At 40.7% G+C, this 21547-nt stretch overlaps 2 protein-coding genes and 1 long non-coding RNA gene across 4 annotated transcripts; 2 read left to right on the top strand and 1 right to left on the bottom strand.

Moving 5' to 3' along the window:
* Window positions 1–683: 683 nt before the first annotated feature.
* Window positions 684–6138, bottom strand: LOC117448694 (guanine nucleotide exchange factor for Rab-3A-like). Of its 2 annotated transcripts, XM_034086045.1 has the most exons (8): window positions 6064–6137; window positions 5705–5941; window positions 5412–5531; window positions 3897–4025; window positions 3685–3797; window positions 2563–2662; window positions 2405–2471; window positions 684–1841 (listed from the first exon to the last, which is right to left on the bottom strand). In XM_034086045.1, exons 1-8 carry the CDS (start codon window positions 6127–6129, stop codon window positions 1756–1758), a joined length of 918 nt encoding a protein of 305 aa, XP_033941936.1. In that variant the 5' UTR covers window positions 6130–6137; the 3' UTR covers window positions 684–1755. The 2 variants fall into 2 exon arrangements, with proteins under 2 accessions (XP_033941936.1, XP_033941937.1); XM_034086046.1 differs by lacking the exon at window positions 5412–5531 and having other exon boundaries at window positions 6064–6138.
* A 38-nt stretch (window positions 6139–6176) lies between these two features.
* Window positions 6177–8140, top strand: LOC117448203 (uncharacterized). Its single transcript, XR_004552314.1, has 3 exons — window positions 6177–6194; window positions 6716–7007; window positions 7665–8140. It is a non-coding gene; the product is annotated as an uncharacterized lncRNA (long non-coding RNA).
* A 1726-nt stretch (window positions 8141–9866) lies between these two features.
* Window positions 9867–20929, top strand: LOC117448489 (eosinophil peroxidase-like). Its single transcript, XM_034085802.1, has 17 exons — window positions 9867–9884; window positions 9972–10059; window positions 10149–10239; window positions 12066–12241; window positions 12529–12661; window positions 13275–13404; window positions 13475–13681; window positions 14291–14648; window positions 15362–15522; window positions 17015–17273; window positions 17469–17639; window positions 18194–18431; window positions 18810–19021; window positions 19101–19265; window positions 19551–19634; window positions 19807–19903; window positions 20872–20929. The coding sequence occupies exons 1-17, from the start codon at window positions 9867–9869 to the stop codon at window positions 20927–20929; spliced, it is 2646 nt and encodes an 881-aa protein (XP_033941693.1).
* The last annotated feature ends 618 nt before the right edge of the window (window positions 20930–21547 follow it).

Raw genomic sequence — 21547 nt, 5'->3', positions numbered from 1 at the left:
TCTGAGCGGCTCCCTGTGCCTGAATCCTGCTTACAAATCTGTTAAATAACGGTGTTTCAGAGCGTTTATTACCGGGGGTTACACGGCTGTTCCTGCCCACGACCTTAATCGAAAGACAGATCAGCGCCATGCCCTTAAGGAAGTACAGATGGCAGTTTATGGCCATTCTGAGCTGGCGCAGGGGGCTATATTTAGAGAAAAACCTCTAAAACTAAATGTATGAAAAACTAGAATTACAATTATTTCACGATTTCTTGAGTTATGGCCACAAAGATGTTTTGTGAGGTCACAGGGACCTCCACATTTGAAGAAATGTCCTCAAGGCATTCCTTAAATTAGTCTTAGACGAACAGACAAGAAAACATAAATACCTCCAGCCATAAAAACTCAGATATGATTAGATATTAAAGTGGAACATTTTACAAGAAATTCTCAAAAACTTTTAAATAAAGTCTAAAGAATTTCAGTTTTTTGTGTCAAGGAAACACATTGGCTGGTTCAGTTTCATCTCAAATGCAAACAAGGAGTTTTTTCTCTGAATATCAGCCACTTGTTTTTTTATAACCTACAATTTGACAAATTATACAAATGTTTCTGTGTCATCTGGTTCTGATCAAATGAATCCCTGTGACGTTCCCACACTAAACATCGCAAAGGGCCGAAATCAAAGACAAACCAGCTGCTTCATTTATCTGCCATCAGATTTTATTCAAGCGAGACCTATAAATCACACACAGTACAAAGGAGATGTAGTGAGGCTTCAATGTGTTGTCTTTAATGGAGTGTTTTGATTATCAGTACACTGAGGTTAGGCGCCTTACAAGCCTAAAAAAGGCTAAGAAGCAGTTATTATTGCACTTTCTGAAACAATATTCATTATTTTAAAATTGTTCATTCATAATAACTAATCTATACTGTAAAGCACAACCAATATACATTGTATAATATGGCTACGTACTGCATTCATGCAATGTTATGTATGACTTTTAATTGTCTTTACATCCTCTTCATTGCATAAAAAACATTTCATATTGCAATCACTTGTATTAAAGCTTGTTCATTTTCGGACTACATTGTGAAACTGTCACCATTTTGAGCGTGGGGGTGTCATAACTAAATCATTAACAATATTTCTATAATGAAGTGCAGGTCAGGCTGACATGAAGCTGTTTTTATTGTGTGAATTTGAAAGGCATCGAGGACAGGTAGTGCAGGAGGGCATCAACACATGTAAGGCCATATTGAGAGAAAGTCTGTTGTGGTTGAGCCGATAGCCGAGAACTAGTGTGAATTATATTTATGTAAAAATACTTGTTGTGAAAAAACCACATAGATATTGCTTATCTCACAGTAGAACTATAACATTACATACAAATATGTAATACTTGAGGTAAGAGACCAACTAAACTCTCTACACTGCTGTCATGCGTTGTGCTCACCTTTACATGATACATAAAGTCTATTAGGATCAACATGAGACGTTTACTCCACCGGGGAGAATTACTGGAGGCCTGCAGTATAACAGAAATATATTTTACATATCTGGGAATAATGCTTTTTTGAATGTCATGTTTCCTTCTTGCTGTGCTGGTTTAACTCTTTGTAATATTGAATAAAAGAGGCACATGAACTTTCTCCGCTTCCCTTGTTGGTGGACGCCTGCTGCAGCACTGATGCTGTACAACCTCTGCTACACAAGCTAAAGACCTGATTGTTACCACAGTTTAACCCTGATCTTAAAGATGACGGGGGTCTCTAGCCCTGGTCAGTGAGGTAGAAACCTAACTTAGCCACGGTCATCTCTCTGCGGAGACGCATCACCTCCCAGAACATCTGCTCCGCTGGACCGAGGCAAAGAGACAACAAAAGATACAACATGTCAGCTGCCTGAAAGAACTCGGTTTGCAAACAGTGGTGGATAGCATGGACAAAAATAACAGTCAAGATAAGTGATTGTTACTTTATGATTATGTTGACTCAAGTACAAAAGTACAAATCTCAAGTAGTGAGCAACTTCATTAAATGCAATTTATAATATTGATGTATTTAAGGTGATAATCTTATTTCTTTCTGTCAGACAATCGCTATGATACATGTGCACTCAGCTAAAATATTAAGCTAAATGTATCGGTAAAAATAGCATGGAGTGTGTAGCGTAATGTACAAGTACATAATATGCTATTGCAAATGTACTTGGCCAATAATGAGAGTAGTCTGCGTAACAACTATTCTTAAAAAGCACAATATATTGAGAAAGATAGTATATGAAACAAAGAACATGTACAAAATACAATATAATGCATTACTACCAATCACTGTTGGCCTAGTAAGAATCGAAGTATAAAAACAGACTCTTACTAACTACATTAAACAATATATTAAATTCACTTTAGTGTTAACTTACCATCATGTCTCACCAGGCCCTGCTGGATGTAGCGGATATAAGTAAAAAAATTGCAAACAGCCGTGATCTAGAAGGGGGAAATAAGGACAAAATAAAGACGAGGTCACATGTAGCAACACTTGTGTCTGATGAAGGTTACAGAGATAAGGGATAGTTACCCGTGCTCGGCTGGAGGGAGAGATGCAATAGTAGCTCCCTTTGTCACCAAGTTGAATGCGATGTCTGCAGAGGCGCGACATGCCGCTCAATGCACATTTTCTACAGACAGAAACACAGGCTGTCAGAAAATGAAAGAGACCTGGATACACACAGTCATGTTTTATCACAGCAAACGTAAGATACATCTCATCAGGTATTATCAACAATTCAATGTGAGAACACAGTCCAGGTGCAAAATGATTTAGTAGTGGATGGCAACAAATTAGTGCACACTCAGAGAAAGTTAGTCGCTGGAAGAGAAACAAGAGACATGCAGAACTGGTTAAAGGTGGGGTAGGTAAGTTTCAGAAACCGGCTCGAGTGCACTAAAATTTGAAAGTACGCAGCCGAAAAGAATCCGCCCCTTCCTTCAGACTTCCTTACAGAGCACCTCCTCCAACACACATGAACGCGCACATGACGTCAGCAGACTGGTGAAAGTGGCCGCCTGTTGCTGGCGAGTCATTGAAGTACTGCTGCAATGCACGCCCAATGAGGGCACGCCCAATGAGGGCACGCCCAATGAGGGCACGAGATACATTTGTGCGTGCACGAGATGGAAGGCTGACAGACAGCAATTGGTTGTACTTTTTACAGTATTACGGCTTCCACAGATGACATTTTTTAATGGATTTTTGTCAAAGCACTTAAGATATTCATTGCTATCGGGATGTTAAGAGCATTCCATGGAATATAACAAAAAGTGTATCTCGAGCCGGTTTCTGAAACTTACCTACCCCACCTTTAAGTTACAGATTTCTTTACAACTTTTCCAACATCTGGAAAGACAGAATTAATTTCATGCTTCAGTTCTTTGTGTTAGTGAAAAGCTGAACAGCTGATTGTTCCTGAGAGGACTTACGTCTCTATTGCTGCTCTAAAGCCACTGGAAGAAAAAAATTAAAGATTTTTTAATCAGACAGTGATTAGAAACCCCTCCTAAGATACCTTCAGCTATGACCTCTAATCATCAGAGGAGATTACAAAACCAAATAAGGATGGATTATCAGTGTTGACTTGTTTAGCAGTGAATGGTGAAAGACAGGATGGGATGATAGATGATAAGAACAGACTGAACTCACTTTGGGCCGCCACACTCGACAGCAGAGGCTTTAACCATGGGTAACGCTGACATGGCCACCGGCTCGATGGTCAAAGAGTTGTTTTCCACTGCGCTCTGCACCAGCTGTGACAGCTGTGGACAACAGGAATCATTATCAATAACTTCAGACACTAAAATACAGCACACACAGCGAAGTGTTCACTTCATGTAAAGACGCAATGAGATGCTGACCTCAGACTTTGTGAAGGAGAGGCAGGGTCCGATGTCTTCTCTGTAGACTCGACTCAAGAAGGCAGAGGAACGCTCCACACTCAGGTTCTCCTTCCACATCAAAAACTCTGCAAACAGAACGGAGTCCATCTGCAAGAAGAATCCATCACTTATTAAACTGTCAACTATAGGAAGTGATACCCCCTTTCTCCCAACCCTACATAACCCAGTTTAATTAGGGAACGTTGCGATGTACAAGATGACAACACATTCTAAACAGATACAAGCAAACTGGCTTGCTATTACAATACATATATTGTGCAAAAAGACTAAAGAGGTGATTTGGAAAGTCTCGAAATGACAACAGAGCAAGACATCGCAGCACATTTCCAAATATCATTCAATAACTATTTTTGATCGATAAACATTAGAAAGATCTGGAAAATGGATTGTCCAAAAACGTTTTGGGCTTCACCAAAAAATAAATCAAAAACAATACCATTATGGAAATTCAGTCAACACAACTCTAAAAAGACATAAAAGCAACAACAAGACAGTATACAGGATGTACTGAGGCTATAGGTGCTTTGAGATAAATGCTAATGAAGTCATGCTAAAGTTGATAATTCATAATGTTAACCAGGTTTAGAGCCTAGCATGATACATTGGTTATATTTGCTAATAAGCACCAAACATAAGTAAAGTTGTGGTTAATGGGAATGTCCTCAGTCAGAAATGAAGAGATTAACGAAGACAAACCATTAAGAAGATGTGGAAATATATTTACAGGATAAGTGAAAACATTTACCTGATGGTAGCACCAGAGGAAAAGTTAGCAAAACCTTAAATATCTGAAACATCTCAACAACTATTGCATTCATTGGAATTAAATGTGGCGATCACTAGAGCAAACCATGGTTGAGAATCATGAGAAAACACAGAAAGCTGGGTAAAGATTTTAAAGAAGTGAAAGAGACGAAAGGTGCTAAGAATTCACTTTTTCTACCAGCCCCTCCATTAATCTTATGACGCTTTTGTTCTTGCTGCGTACTTTCACAACCTATTTATCACAGTCGAATGTGTCATCCAATTACTTATGTGAAAATTATTTTTAAAAAAAGGGAATATGTCCTAAAATTGTTACTCTCGAAATACAAATGTCAGCTTTTTCCACAACCAGACAGACATTGTTTTGTGAATAAATCATTAGTTGCACTTGTACTTTAAAAAGGAAATGGGCAAATGGCTAACAAATTCAAACAATAACATTACACTTAGCTAGAAAACTGTGCTTTAAAATATAAGGGTCCATATCCTTCAGAAAAATTGGATTTAGAAGCAACACATTTAATTTTTTATGTCTTTCTGGACAACTGTAGACTGATGCTCTCAGACTGATAAAGATTTTACCGAAGAGATACAGCGTATTTTTGTCACTTTAACAATAAGGAAGGAATAACACTCATTGTCCCATAAAAGCATAAAAGCACAGTTATAGAAAAGACGTCATGCCTGAGGTTGAGGTAGGGCAGTTACCTGTCTGCTGTCAGTGCACAGCCCCTCCCCCCGCTCCTGCCAGTACCGGTCAAAGGTCACATTGACAGACTGGCCAGGAACCAGGCAGAGAATCAGAGAAAGGAGAGCAGGAACAGCAGGCTGAGAGACGAAGAGACATCAGAGACAGAGAGGAAGAGCAAGTCAGGGAGAGGTTAGTACTGAGGGAAAGGAAAAGAAGAGAACTCAAGATACAAGTGACTGGAAACAGGAAGGTAGAAACAGAGAAATGCCAAAGGAGACAAGAGGAACATTTACAACCTCATTGCGGTTACCTCTCTGTCCTCTTTGGCCGCAGGCTGAATGGAAAGCGAGGTGTTTTCTTGTTTTCCAGGTACAGATGGAAAGGCCCCGCTTGCGCTTTTGTTGCGGACGTGGCCCCCGACGTGTCTGTACCCCCCCCTCGCTCCCGACGCCTGTAGCTGAGGATGCAGCTGGCGGTTTGGGGAAGAAGGTGTTGATGTCAACACAAGAGTCTTGAGCGCTGTCACCTCTGCCTGAAGAACATCAATCTGGGAGACAGAAAATATACAGAGAAATAAAAGTTAAAAGAGACAAAAGTCTGATGATGGGAAGAAAATCAATAAGGGGAGGGAATTCTAATGTTACAAAGAGTCACAAAAGCATCACACACCTTTCCCTGAGCCTCCTTCAGTTGTTTCTCCGCTCCTGCTTGTTTGACGTTAGCTTCATTCACCATCTTGTGAGCTTCCTGTAAGAATGAAATGGTCATAGTTACACAAGTGTTGCTGCAGGAAGCTGGTGGTAAAACCTTCACACAGAATCACAATTATTATTTCCAATTGGCTGAAAGGAGAGTTCATAACAGCAGCATACATCTAGTCAACAATCGTTCATGTCGTCTCAGTCCTGTCAAATGTCCTTGTTAGTTTTGTTATATTTAGTCATCCATCTTTTTGGGTTGACTAAATGTCTGGACATTTTAGTCACACACAACTGTAAACGTTATCGTATAGTTTATTCAATGAAAACAATTCAATACTATTACTTATCATACTACAGTATAATAAACATTCTAGATAACCTAGTCTACCAAAATATAACGTAGTGTCTTTCTCTTAATCCCTGCTGTTGCTTGGTCCAAACAATGGTCATCCTTTTTTACACTAAGGATCTAGTCATACATCAGTAGAAATCCTCTTTATTAATGACCCTATTGGCACTCATCCCCCAAAGAAACAACCCTAATGAAACTAACTGACAAGTTTGAAACATAAAACCCCATGATAGTCTAATGTCTGTCCTGTCCCTCTGTTATTGTCCAGGAGTGGAGCCTCAGACCCTGGAGGAGTGGAAGCTGTTGATCCGGTTGTCTCAGCGCTGCAGCGGGGTCTCGGACTCGGATCAGCTGACCGGTGTGAATGGGAGCGGCTGGTCCAACGGCTCAGAGGACTGTGGAGGGAAGATGAGCCCGGAGACCCTGACCCTGATGCTGGCTCGCTGCGCCGGGCCCGACCGCGCCATGGCCGTCCTGGAGGAGTGCGGGGTGCAGCTCGACCTTTCACCCCACTCCAAACTGGTCTGTGAGCTGCTGAGAGTGACTGAGAAGAGGCAGAGGTCAGGAATTACTGATCATTATTTTCACTCATTAGCAATATTATTAAATGCACCTCTTGAAGAGAGCAGGGTTAAAAAGGTTCAGTGGTTCGGCGTGCGTACTGCATTGACCAATCACCTCGCTACTCGTGTGACCCAGGTACCACATCAAAATGTCACGTTGGCTATCCTGAATTCAAAATGGTGGAATATACTGATATCAGGACAACAGAAAGCCTACACATCTTCTGTGGCAGACTGAAAACCCACCTGTTTTGACTGTTCCTTGGCAAATATATAGAATTTAATTAAAAAAATGATCTGTTCGCTAGGAAGCACTCGAGGCTTATTTGAAGCCAATGCAGTAGCACTTTCAATGCTTGGCTCATTGGAAGCTAATACTTGAAGGAATCCTGCTTTTTCATGGTTAAATGCACTTATTGTAAGTTGCTTTGGATAAAACTGACTGCTAAATCAAATGTAATGTAATGTGTTTGACAGTAATCAATTGAGTCTAAAAATCACCTTGTGATATGTAGATTTTGAACCAAAATGTGTGAATGAAGTATGAGATGACAGCTCGGGAACTGCTTCTTCTATAATGAAAGAGAATCAGTTTCATTTGGCTGTTCTTCATCTTGAGGTATTGCATTTCTAAATATTTAGTTTTTGTTACAGAGCGATGATCCAGACGATGCTGGAGCGCTGCGATCGGTTCCTGTGGTCTCAGCACGCCTAACTGAGGACCAGCTGCAGCTTCTCGACACAAACAACATAACTAACACTGAAATGTACCTGCTGTGAAGCTGCAACCCAATGTATGCGCTGTAATTAATGTCAAAGCTTTCAAGTTCAATGAAGGAACGTGTCTTCCCTGTAAAAACAGTATTATTAGCTTGAACATTGGCACGGAACTTGCTGGATCACGGATACTTTTTTTATATATAAAAATGAACTCACCAGGTAACACGTGAATAAAAACTGTCTATAAGATTATTATAATTTTTCTGTTTTAAGAACAAAATATTTGTCATTAATATGCACGACTAAGTCCCCGTAAAGAGCAGGAAACAAACACAATTTTCACAGCAGATGTCGTAATTAATGAATTTTGTTTATTTTCCGCAAACAGCAATAAAAATGTAAAACAATAATATACATATATATTCTTTTTTTTTACTGTTTATTTATTTTTATTTTTTGTCTTCAAAGTCATATAAAAGCATGTTTCTGCTCCTTGCTTTAGTTTTACTGCACCATTTAAGTTATCAAACGGGTATAAAAGAATGTGATCTGACTCTTTATCTACCTTTACGTCCGTGCTTATGTTTTCTTCAACGGGACACGAAGTATTTTAACATTTCAGATGTTGAACGTCACATACAGTGGATTATGGGTAATGATGGACTGATGACTCGGTTGATGGTATCTCACACCTGGAGCATCAAAGGCAGGACGGGGCGGCCTGGTGCGTCACTGTTGACATTTTAAGGCTTTCAGTGGACACAACTGCGCTCTGAGTCACATCCTCTGCACCCAGTTAACTGACCTTTATTTCTGACATATAATACTTTCTTATGTTCTTCTTTATCAATGTTTCTTCATTTATTTCCCCGAATCCTTGTCTAAACGGTGATGGAGGAAGTATTCAGTTCCTGTCCTTTGATAAAAGTACTATTACCACTCCGTTAATACCTTGTTATAAGTTATGTGTTGTATTAAAAAGTACGAGTGTATATTTAGGAACATATTGAAAGTAATCAATGCAGAAAAATTACACCTGACTGTACTAATACTTTATATACTTACACATGTATTAATGTATAAGCAGGATTTTACTGTTGTAGTTGTGAGGTGAAGCTCATTTCTATTTATTGTGTACAGGATTGCAACTAATTATTTTCATTATGGATCAACGGCCTCAATGTTTAATCAATTCAGTTGCTTGTTTGATAACATTTCTCCATTTAATAATCCAAACTTGAAAAATATGAATACAAATCCATAAAATAATAACAAGGAAAGCGTTAAATCCTCACTTTTGAGAATAAAAGCTGGCATTCAATTTATATAAAAAAACTAATGAATGAATGAGCTCATCTTGTATTGTATACAGGGGCAGGTACAGTAGCGTTCTTTTTACAATAGTGTCATAGTAAAGAAGCTTTTCATATGTTCTATATGTCACAGTGTTAATCTCTATAGCAAACTAATCCAATGAAATAAATGTAATGCAATAACAAGTAAAGGATTGTCTTATCTAAAGCCAGTTGAGTAGCACTTGACATTGTTTGGCTCTTGAAACCTGATGTACTTACATGATTCTGTTTCTTCAAGTTTGTATCTTCTTGGTCGAACGCACTTATTGTAAGTCGCTTTGGATAAAAGCGTCAGCTAAATGTAATGTAATGTAAAAGTACAATATTAGCCCTGAAATAAAGAAGAGTAAACTTGAGTTACTTGAGTAAATGTACTTGGTTAAATTCCACCACTGATGCTCACCCACCTGTCCTGTGTCACTGGCATAGGGACGATCAGATTGCAAGGGAAATAATCCATGGATGGGTAGAATTGTGTAATTTCATTGAAATGATTCAAATAATGACAAGAGGTTTTCATCAGGCGGACAGAAGTACATTTGATTTGAATGTTATTAGGTAGAGGCAGTGAGTTGAGTGTTTGATGTTGCCTTCCTGTCACCAGGAGGACAGATAAGGGGATTCTGCACATACCTGTTGGCCCTGCTGCCAGTGTATAAAGGGCATCCTCGAAGCCCCCAAACACACACACACACACACAAATGTTGGCTCTCAATATGAGTCACAATCAGCGCAGTGGTTAATTTCTTGAATCTCTTCTGCACTGATTGAACAGTTTTAGATGGACGCAGCACTCATGGTAAGTTCATTTGTATTTCCTTCTTAAGTTTATTAAACAAAAAAGGATGTTTCTCGAGTTATTCAGTCAGTTGTGTTTTGGTTTCAGGTGTCTGTCTCTCTGCTTGGACTGGCTCTTGTCCTGCTCTCCTTCCCTGAGCCTGTTTCACTGAGCAGAGTATTTGACAACACCTCAGGTAGGATTTCTGCTTGATTGTTTCTGATGCGTCCACATATTAAGGAGCTTTTACTAACCGAATCTTTGTTTTCCTCTGTGGTGCGTCAGGATCTGTGTATCCAGGATCTGTCTTTGTGAAGGAGGCTCTTCAGAGGGCCATCGAGCTGACTGATGCTGCTTACGCCCGCACAAGTGAAAGGTAGAATAGAATATAGAATAGAATATATCTTTATTGTCATCACACATCAGTGCAACGAAATTCAGTTGGCATCTCTCAATGCAATACATAACATAAATAAGAACACATCCATAAAAACAGTGATAAAGCAGAGATAGTAGCAATAATAATCAGGGTCATCATATGCACTTTACCAGAATGTTAAAATATATAAAGCTACAATGTTTAAATATAAATAGTTACTAAAAAATATCAGTTGATACTTAATAAAAAATAAATAACATGGTATTTTAGGCTGCAGTCTTTGATAGGAAGTAGTGTGTTTGTATGTGTGCATGTTATAGTGCATTGTGTGGTTGGACAGGGATGGGAGTGATGGAGGCCACAGCTCTGGGAAAGAAGCTGTTCTTCAGTCTGTTGGTGCGTGCTTTTATTGACCTGAACCGTCTGCCGGATGGCAGCGGTTCGAACAGTGAGTGGCCGGGGTGTGTGATGTCTCTGATGATACTGCTGGCTTTCTTCTGCAGTCGACTTTTGTAGATGTTATCAAGGTTGGGCAGCTCAGTCCCAACGATGCGCTGAGCAGCCTTCACCACCCGTTGCAGGTCCTTCCGCTCTGCGGCTGTGCAGCTGGTGTACCACACAGTTATGCAGCTGGACAGGGTGCTTTCAATGGTCGACCGATAGAAGTTTACCAGCAGTTTTTGTGGAAGCCTGGCCTGTCTCAGTTTCCTCAGGAAAAACAGTCTCTGCTGTGCCTTTTTCACCAGGTTTGAGGTGTTTGAGGTCCATGTTAATTTATTGGAGATGTTGACTCCAAGGAACCGTAGGCCTTCCACGCTCTCCACTGCTTTTCCATAGATGTGGAGGGGGAGATGGACTTCCTTTTTTGTCCTCCTGAAATCAACAATGAGCTCCTTAGTTTTGGAGGTGTTAAGGACAAGGTTGTGTTCCTTACACCAGTCAGTCAGATGTTCCACCTCGAGCCTGTAGGCTGTCTCCTTATTGTCTGTAATAAGACCGACTACTGTGGTGTCGTCTGCAAATTTTACTATGGAGTTGGAGGTGTGGATGGGGGTGCAGTCGCTGGTAAAGAGTGTGAAGAGCATGGGACTAAGCACACAACCTTGTGGGGTTCCTGTGTTTAGTATAAGGGAGGATGATAGGTGCTTACCGACTCTGACTTGCTGTGGTCTGTCAGTCAGTCAGGAAGTCCATGACCATGACCCACGGGCAAAGTGAAGAGCCAAAGAAATGACTCTATGGACACAATCAAAATACTTTACTTTTGTATTTACTTTTAATGCTACTTAATATTCTAATTACACTACAGCTAAGGGGCAAATGTTAAATGCATCGTCACAAAGCCCCAAAACAGGGCTGTATTTTTTGAGAAGCTCATGTAAAGGTGATTGGGGATTGTCAAAGTTAGTGAAGCTGCAAATGTATGATGAATTCATAAAACATGATGCATACAGTACCTCTAGGTGAAACTTCCAAAAAGTATATAAAGGAGTTAAATTAGCTCAAACCTAAACATCTACAGCAGTACAAATCAGAATACACATTGATACAGCAGTAGTATAAATCAAAAAACAACATATAAAATAGTAAAAACTGCCAGGGAACATATTTCTGCAATATGTGTCCTACTATAAATACTGATAATACTTACATACCTATGTAAAGTTTGACTGCAGGACTTAACTTATGGTGGATTAATTTCACATTGTGATATTAGTACTTTTAACTCAGTAAAGGATCTGAATACTTCCTAGGAAAAATCACATGTTATGGTTATAAGTCATTGTGTTGGCACCAATATCAAGTATAAAAAATGTTTCCAGGGTGAAGAAGTCTCTGTCCGAAGGCGCTCTGAGACCCAGTGACCTGCTGGCCCAGTTCAAACAGACTGAAGCCAGAACCAGGACTCAGATCCGAGCGGCCGAGCTGCTGGACAACACGGTGGACCTGATCAGAGAGATGGTGTACACCCACACCATGGTGCAGCCCGACCCAAAGGGTACCGAGCAGCAGCAACACTACACGTAGAAATATCTCTGACTATTTGAATAGATGTTGAGGTAATTTGTTCCTTAGTGCCCCCAGTTTGTGTAAATGTAGGCCAGTATTTGTTTGTATCGAGGATATACTTGCTGTATTTCTCACTCAGGTCAATAAGGCAAAGGTAAATGATCTGATCAACCACTCCAAACAAGTTCAAACCAGCTTCTTCTTTTTTCATATTCCTTTTAAATATTGAAGTTATACTGTCTATGTGGGCGTTGTGTTTACTGTATGTTCCCAAAGAGCTTCTGAGTGACATGGACATGGAGGAGCTGCTGCTGGTGACCGGCTGCTCCACTGAGCTGCGGAGACCCAGCTGTGAGTCCGACTGTCTGTCCGAGCGCTACAGGTCCGTCACGGGAGAGTGCAACAACAGGTCAGTGCTTAAGAAATACATATAGTCACAGAGCACTGTTGTCATGAATAGGTTGCTATGTTTCTAAATGTGCCAAATAACTAGGAACCTAATATCTAACTTTCTCAACATTTAGTAGAGTAGAATCAAAAGGTATATCAAGCGTAAATACTCAAGGAAAGTAAAAAGTACCGCTTAGAGGTTTTAAATACTGTGGAAAAGTATGGAATATGATTTTTAGCAAGGTCTATGTCTGGATAAGGATTGAGTTTTCCAAAAGTCTTCTAAAGAGTTTCAGGATTCCAAAACATAAATAAACCATAGCAGTTTACCATGGTGTTTGGAGCAGGGCATCAACACTACCAAACAAATGGCGATCAAAAGAAAAAAGATGCATCCCTGTGCATTGAACTATCCAAAATAATTATGCTTCATTCTTAAACACAAAGAGGAAATATGGTACTGCACAATGAAGACTGTACTTTCAAGTGTATTTTATCTATGGTGATAATACTATTTTCTACTTAGGAAATGTTTTGAGGGCAGGAATTGTACTTGTATTGGAGTATTCCCACAGTGCAGTACTGAATACTTCTTCCATCACTGACTTTGTGTTTGTCGTGTTCTTGTTTAGACAGAATCCCAGATGGGGGGCTGCAAATATCCCATATTCCCGCTGGCTGCCTGCAGAGTATGAGGATGTGTGGGGGGTGCCCAGAGGCTGGGACCCTCAGCACACCTACAATAACGCCACTCTGCCTCCAGTAAGAGTCCTGCAGCTGCTCTCAGCCGTCCTCTGTCCGTTAGCCGCTCTGACTCCTGTCTCTGTTTCAGGTGCGGAGGGTGTCTCAGGAGGTTCTGTTCACTCACAACGACAACATCTCTCTGGACTCGGCCCTGTCCCACCTGCTGGTGGAGTGGGGTCAGTGGATCGACCACGACGTGGTGCTGACCCCTCAAAGCTCCAGCACTGCTGCCTTCAGGACCGGAGCGGACTGCACACGCACCTGCAGCCGGGACGCACCCTGCTTCCCCATACAGGTGCCCCTCCACAGCTGCTGCTTAGTGTTCTTGTTCTTTGGCTTGATGGTCACACATCTTTAATTGTATTTGTAAGATAGAACTTTTATAGAAATGTGGAACGTAATATCGTTTATACACACACTGAGATACAGTAAGTATTTAATTTATTTCAATATTCCTCAAGTGTCTTTAATTTTAAAATATTACTTTTATTGATCTTGACAGAAATGTGTGTGCCTAATATTCTCGGTAGACATACTGAAATAAGTATTTTAATTATTTCAATGTTCCTCGTATACAAAGTATACATACAATATAAATACCTATACGAAAAATGTAATGAATTGCTTAAAAGTAAAAAATTAAAAATGAAGGTGCTCTACAATAATAAACAACTTACATTTGTTGCATTGGTTCCCATGCCCAGCCCTTCCACCAATTTCTATGAAATTCGGGCCTGTACCTTTTCTGTAATCCTGCTGACAAACACACTAACCAAACCAGGAACACATGCTCTTTAGCGGAGGTTACAAGTACTCTATTACTATGAAAGGAATATTTCTTTGGTTTAAAATCATTTTAGATGTCCCCTCATAAACTATAACAAATGTTAACCTCTCTCCTCAGATCCCTCTGTCAGATCCTCGCAACGGGGTCCAGAGTTGCATGCCCTTCTTCCGCTCTGCTCCCAGCTGTGTCCCGTCTTACCGCCACCGAGAGCAGCTCAACGCCATCACCTCCTTCGTGGACGCCAGCATGGTGTACGGCAGCTCCAGCAGCCTGGCCTCGGCCCTGAGGAACAGCTCCTGTCGTCTGGGCTCCATGACCCTCAACTCCCAGCACTCAGACCAGGACCTGGGCTACATGCCTTTCCTGCCGCGCCTGCAGGCTCACCTGGACCCCTGCGGCCCACGAAACTCCTCCAGCTCTCGGGCATCGGACAGATCCAGCCACCAGGGGAACACCACATCCTGCTTTCAAGCTGGTGAGCGAGTGAATGTACCCGAGGTGAAGTTAGTTTTAGATTCTTTCTTTCTCAGTTTTACAGACTGCGCAGTCAGAAGATGGTGAGCTCACATCCAAGCCCTCACTCTTAACCACTGGGTTGAATTAGGGGCCATCGATAAATTACCGTTTAAATAACACAAAACCAATGTTATTATTTTAAAGATCCTCTGTGATAACTTGCTCATGTTATCAAAAGTTTAGCTAGAAAGTATATAATTAATTTGTCTTATTTGACACATCTTTTTGATAACTGATGTGTCATGACTTAATTGTACAAACACATTGTATTAGAAGAACACTGGAAACGTACGTAAAGGCAAGATTTTTTTATTATTTAAAATATTTATATAAAACATTTTTGTTAATTTAGATAATAATATACTGTATGGATTTGGAGTCACTGGGTCACATGACATGGAAAGCAAGTAAAAATAAACTATAGTATATAAAAGTATATATATATATATATATAATATAAAACGTGGACTAAAATCCATTAAAAACAGGTTGTCAAGTGTATTAATATTGTGCCGCATTGATTTGGAGTCATTAGGTCATATGACATGGAAGCTATTGAAAATAAGTTAGGCTACTAGAGTAAACGTACTGTTACATTTGACCACTGAGTAGTGAGCAATCTGTTCTCTGCTGGCTTCACTGGAGCTGCTGTTTATGATGAATGTTTCACAGGTGATTCCAGAGCGAATGAGCACCTCGGTATGATCGCTCTGCACACACTCTTTCTGAGAGAGCACAACAGGCTGGTCAGAGAGCTGCACCTGCTCAACCCTCACTGGAGCCCGGACACACTCTACCAGGAGACCCGCAAGATCATGGGAGCCATCCACCAGGTATCCACCTCCACCCGTTCCCCTCAGACTACAGGATTTTCCAGTCCTCTGACCTACTAAGGTCTTTAACGACATCCACTTAAACACAGACAGTGGCAGAACTTCAGTGTTAGTATTATTAGATCTCAGTGCTGCGTTTGACACTGTTGACCACAGCATATTACTGGACCGACTGGAAAACTGGGTGGGACTTTCGGAAACAGTTCTAAATTGGTTTAAATCCTACTTAAAGGACAGAAACAACTTTGTTTCTATCGGTAAATACACATCTGAGTTGACAAATATGACATGTGGGGTTCCTCAAGGCTCCATCTTGGGGCCTCTTCTCTTTAACATCTACATGCTACCACTGGCTCAGATAATGAAGAACAACAAAATAAGTTACCATAGCTATGCAGATGACACACACATTTACGTAACAATTTCACCAGGAGACTATGCTCCAATTCAAACACTGAGTAAGTGCATTGAACAAATCAATGACTGGATGTGTCAGAACTTTCTCCAATTAAACAAAGATAAAACTGAGGTAATGGTTTTTGGAGCCAAGGCAGAACGTTTAAAAGTTAGCGCTGAGCTTCAGTGTGCAATGTTCAAACCAACAGATAAAGCCAGAAATCTAGGTGTAGTCATGGACTCTGACCTAAGTTTCAACAGTCACATTAAAACAGTTACTAAATCAGCCTACTATCACCTAAAGAATATATCTAGGATTAAAAGACTAATGTCACAGCAGGATTTGGAAAAACTTGTCCATGCCTTTATCTTCAGTAGACTCGACTACTGCAATGGTGTCTTCACAGGTCTCACTAAAAAATCTATTAGAAAGCTGCAGCTGATTCAGAACGCCGCTGCTCGAGTCCTCACTAACACTAAGAAAGTGGATCACATCACTCCTGTTCTGAAGTCTTTACACTGGCTTCCTGTGTGTCAAAGAATAGATTTCAAAATACTGCTGCTGGTTTATAAAGCACTGAATGGTTTAGGCCCAAAATACATTTCTGACCTCCTGCTAAACTATGAACCATCCAGATCTCTCAGGTCTTCAGGGACTGGTCAGCTTTCTGTCCCCAGAGTCAGAACTAAACATGGTAAAGCAGCGTTCAGTTATTATGCTCCAAATATCTGGAACAAACTCCCAGAAACCTGCAGGTCCGCTGCAACTCTGACTACTTTTAAATCCAGGCTGAAGACTTTTCTTTTTGTCGCTGCTTTTATTTGAACTATTCATATCTTAAACTGCACTGTAACTTTTATCCATGTACTTTTTCTTGTAATGTTTAATTGAACTATTTATATTTTAGACTGCACTGTAACTTTTATCCATGTATTTTTTTTCTTAATGTTTATTTGATTAGCTTTTCTTAATGCTTAATGTCTTTCATTTTTTTTTTTTTTTTTTTGTAAAGCACTTTGAATTGCCTTGCGTTGAAAAGTGCTCTATAAATAAACTTGCCTTGCCTTGCCTTGCCTTACTTCCTTTCTCTCCCAGATCCTCACATGGGAGCACTATCTCCCGCGGGTCCTCGGTGAGAGCACCATGTCTCGCCTAATGCCTCCCTACGAGGGTTACGACCCTGAGGTGGATCCCAGCATCGCTAACGCCTTCGCTGCTGCCGCTTTCCGTTTTGCCCACGTCACCGTGCATCCAGTGGTGACCAGGCTGGGTCCGGGATATACCCCTAACTCCCAGCATCCTCCGCTGCCACTGCATCATTCACTGTTTGCCTCTTGGAGGGTCGTGCAGGAAGGTAAAAATACAAAGCTGTCATCCAAAAAAAGCTGTTTTTGTTTATCTCTTGTTTTTATTCTCTGTCAAAGCGTCTTTGAGTTTTTAGAAACGCGCTCTATAAGTAATTATATAATAATGTATTATTATTATTATTATTAAACTCCAAAAACTATTTACTAACCATGTCTGTTTCTATCTTTTCTCCTGGTGTCAGGTGGTATAGACCCTGTGCTGCGTGGTCTGTTGCTGTCTCCGGCCAAGCTGCAGACCCCCGGGCAGATGATGGTGGAGGAGCTGACGGAGAGGCTGTTTCAGGCTCAGGGGGGGATGCCTCTGGACCTCGGGGCCCTTAACCTGCAGAGGGGCCGGGATCACGGCCTGCCTGGTACCAGCTTTATGACTTCAGCCACAGTATAGTGTTACTGTAACATACCGATGTCACCTGCTGACTGGTTAAGAGACATTTCAACAAAGGGTGTAGTTTGGTAAAGAGAAAGGAGTTCCTACATGAAACTGCTCACAACAAGGTCTTGATATCCATGATATCCTGAAAGATATATTGTGGTTGATCTTTTATTAATTTGTATTCTTTTGATGCTTTGAGCATCGGCTTTTTTTTAATTGCCCTTTAATTAGATTATCATCTAGTCCAATTATATTGGAGTAAAAGCAGACATTTGCATTAGGCAACTCACACCCAAACAATCTAGATTGATAAATAAATCAAAAGGAAGAGGAAATATTCTGTATTTTTTTAAATCTTTGGGTAAACCGTCCTTTTAAATATATGTTCTTTGCTATAGAACAATGTTTAGTCTTTAGCCCCAAAAGTTAATATCTGAAGTTTATGAAGTTATTCTGACTTTTAGTCCAGGTGGTCTTAGTCACAGCCTGAACCCCTGTACTTAAAGCTCTCCCCCTCACTTCCTGTCCCACCAGGATACGGCTCGTGGAGGAAGTCCTGCAGCCTCTCTGTTCCCAACACCACATCAGACCTGGCAGAACTCCTGGGAAACTTCACGTTGGCTCACAAACTGCAGCTCCTGTATGGGACGCCGCAGAACATCGATATGTGGGTGGGGGCGATCTCTGAGCCCGCTCTGCCCGGAGGAAGAGTCGGACCGCTGCTGTCCTGCCTGCTGGCGAGACAGTTCAGAGCGCTGAGGGACGGGGACAGGTGAAACCAACTACTTACCATTCAAATTAGGGCTGCATCTTACAATTACTTTGTAGACTAATTAGTCAATGTTTACAAGACAAGAACACGTCAAAAATATCCATCCCAGGTTCTCCAAATCCAAGTTGATCTCTTTAGATGTCAGTTTTTATTAATCCAAAGCCCAAAGATATGAACTTAAATATAAGTACTAACAGATACAAACAGAAACATCTCCACATATAACAGGCTGAAAACAGCATTTGTGCCATTTTTGCATGACAAAATACTTTAACAATTAAATTGATATCAACATTTTCTTATTGTTGATTAACCAAGTGTTGCACCTCTGATTTTGATGCAAAAAGAGAAACCTGAAACTGTCTTTTCTCTCCCTAGGTTCTGGTGGGAGGTGGAGGGAGTGTTCAGCAGCTCCCAGAGGAGACACCTCCACGCCGTCTCTCTGTCCCGCATCATATGTGACAACAGCCGCATCACTCACGTCCCCGTTGACCCCTTCTCACGCACCGAGAGGCCAGAGGACATGCTGCCCTGTTCTCACCCGCTCATCACCCACCTCGACCTCAGCCCGTGGAAAGAACCAGACACAGGTGAGGAAGAGGAAAATAAAACAGTGTTGCGTTGGGTTTGTGTTGTTGTTTTTTTACATGGATCTTTCCTCTCTTTCAGATCCCAGCTGTGGTCCCATACCCAGGATTCAGTCTGGCTACTCTCTTCTCTGTGGCTCTGTGATTCTGTTTCAGTGTCACTCTGGCTTCAAGCTGCTGGGATCTTCATCCATCAGCTGTGATCCAAACAGCCAGCAGTGGAGCCCCACACCCCCAACATGTCAAGGTACCGAGACTGAACTGGTGACCTATAAATATGTTAGACGAGAGATTGGGAGAGGGCTGGTTTATTTGTTCCAAATCATATCTAACAAAATAGTTTAAGGGTGTTGTCAAGATTCAGATGTGAACCACAACTTTTCACTTCATTTTAGATCTTGAAAGCCACAGCCAAATCAGTAAAACAACCTACCGTTAAGGTCCATTCAATTAGCAATAATTGTGAATAACTGGCCATTAAAGAGAAAAAGCATGCAACACTGATTAAAGTGTTTCTTCCTGATTGTTGCAGATATAAACGAATGTGAAGAGCAAACTTCTGTCTGCCCACAAAACTTGGAGTGTCTCAACACGCCAGGCTCCTTTATCTGCTCAGGTTGGTTCAGATCACTTCATTATGCTCTTCTTTCAAGCTCATTGTCTGCCTGTTCCATATGAAGTGACAAATCCCTCCATACTTACATTGTTGATTTGACATGCACAACATAAAAGCATATTTTATTTACCATCTTCTTAATGTCCCTTCATGTTTGTGTGCTCTGATCCAGAACCCTCCTCGCTGTCGGTCGTCTCTGTCGTCGCTGCAGTGATAGTGGTGATCGGTAGTGTGGCCGCACTGATAGTTATCATGATCTTTTATCCAAGGTAAGATACAAATCAATGTTATGGCTCTAGATTTAGCTATTTTATACAAATAGGACAGCTACATATTCCCAAATCCAAGTGTAGAAACACTCAACAGTAACTAAATCCCCGTGAAACAGAAAATCAAATCTTAAAGAATAAATACTTAAAGGGGACCTATCATGCTATATTTGAATAATATATTGTAGGGCCTTATACCTATATAAAACATGTCTGTGAAGTTTTTTTTTCAAAATACCAAACAGATCATGCATTTTAGCCATGCCTCATTTCGCTCTATTCCAGCCCTGTTTTTGCAAGGGCTGATTCTGTGGCAAATGAGCTGCAGCTGACCACGCCCCCCTGCAAAGGAGGGGGGCGAGGCACGAGCGTCATTTTACCATGCTGTTACCATGCCACGGCAACCTCTCATTCCCCTGATAGGTGGAGAGTTGCCCATATAGGCGGAGCACCCCGTTTCTGACGTCAGAGATAATTCAAATCTGGATCAGTCTGCATCAGATCCGTTGCAGCCCCATTTTTAGAGATTTGGGTATGGAGGAAAAGAGAGAGGGTTGTGTTTTCTGACACTTGGTGAGTTCCCTGACACACCGGGGACACATATTCATGTATAAAAAGGGGGTATAAAAGGGAATTTTGCATGATAGGTCCCCTTTAAAGTAAAAAACGAAAAGACAAGTTTCTATTGAATACAGTAAATCACAACATCTAACACAAGTATTTTCTTGATGATTTAAACAAAAACAACACTTGTTACTAAAGCTGTTAGACAAATGTAGAAGTATAGAGTAGCATTAAATGGAAATACATGTGTAATCAAGTGCAGCACTAACGCAAGTGTAAAAATACATATTTAAAAAATATAAAGTGAAATAAATGTATTATACATTGTTTATTTGTCCCTGAAACAAAATAATACAAAGGAAGTTTTAAAGTGAAAAATGAATGACTAAATCTCTTTCTTCTAGATATTTCCCCAAGAAAGAAGAGTTGGTCAATGCTGGATGTTGCCAGGGGAAAAGTTAAAAAAAGAGTTTGGTAAATGTATATTCGTTCTCTATCAGTATGTTATAAAAAAACTAACTTACAGTATTCATTATTTCAAGTTGCAAACAGTGTATATTGATCTGTGTAGGGGTAGAATGTTTTAATTTATAATAACCATATAAGGTGTGATAATCATTTTACAACAGTTTGTATCGCTGATTATACTCATTCATTTACTGCAAGTCAAACTACTTATTAATTAAGGTTGTAATCTGTGTGATTAGGTCATGGAAACAGAACAACAAGCTTACCAAAGACCTTTTAAATCCGGATGCTGAAATCTTACAGGAATGTCAGCTCCAAAAACAGATTTTCATACCCCAAAGCCCCTCTGAGCGGCTCCCTGTGCCTGAATCCTGCTTACAAATCTGTTAAATAACGGTGTTTCAGAGCGTTTATTACCGGGGGTTACACGGCTGTTCCTGCCCACGACCTTAATCGAAAGACAGATCAGCGCCATGCCCTTAAGGAAGTACAGATGGCAGTTTATGGCCATTCTGAGCTGGCGCAGGGGGCTATATTTAGAGAAAAACCTCTAAAACTAAATGTATGAAAAACTAGAATTACAATTATTTCACGATTTCTTGAGTTATGGCC

The sequence above is a fragment of the Pseudochaenichthys georgianus genome, chromosome 6, assembly GCF_902827115.2.
Source record: "Pseudochaenichthys georgianus chromosome 6, fPseGeo1.2, whole genome shotgun sequence".
NCBI classification, from domain to species: domain Eukaryota; kingdom Metazoa; phylum Chordata; class Actinopteri; order Perciformes; family Channichthyidae; genus Pseudochaenichthys; species Pseudochaenichthys georgianus.
This window is presented reverse-complemented; position numbering and strand designations above follow the sequence as displayed.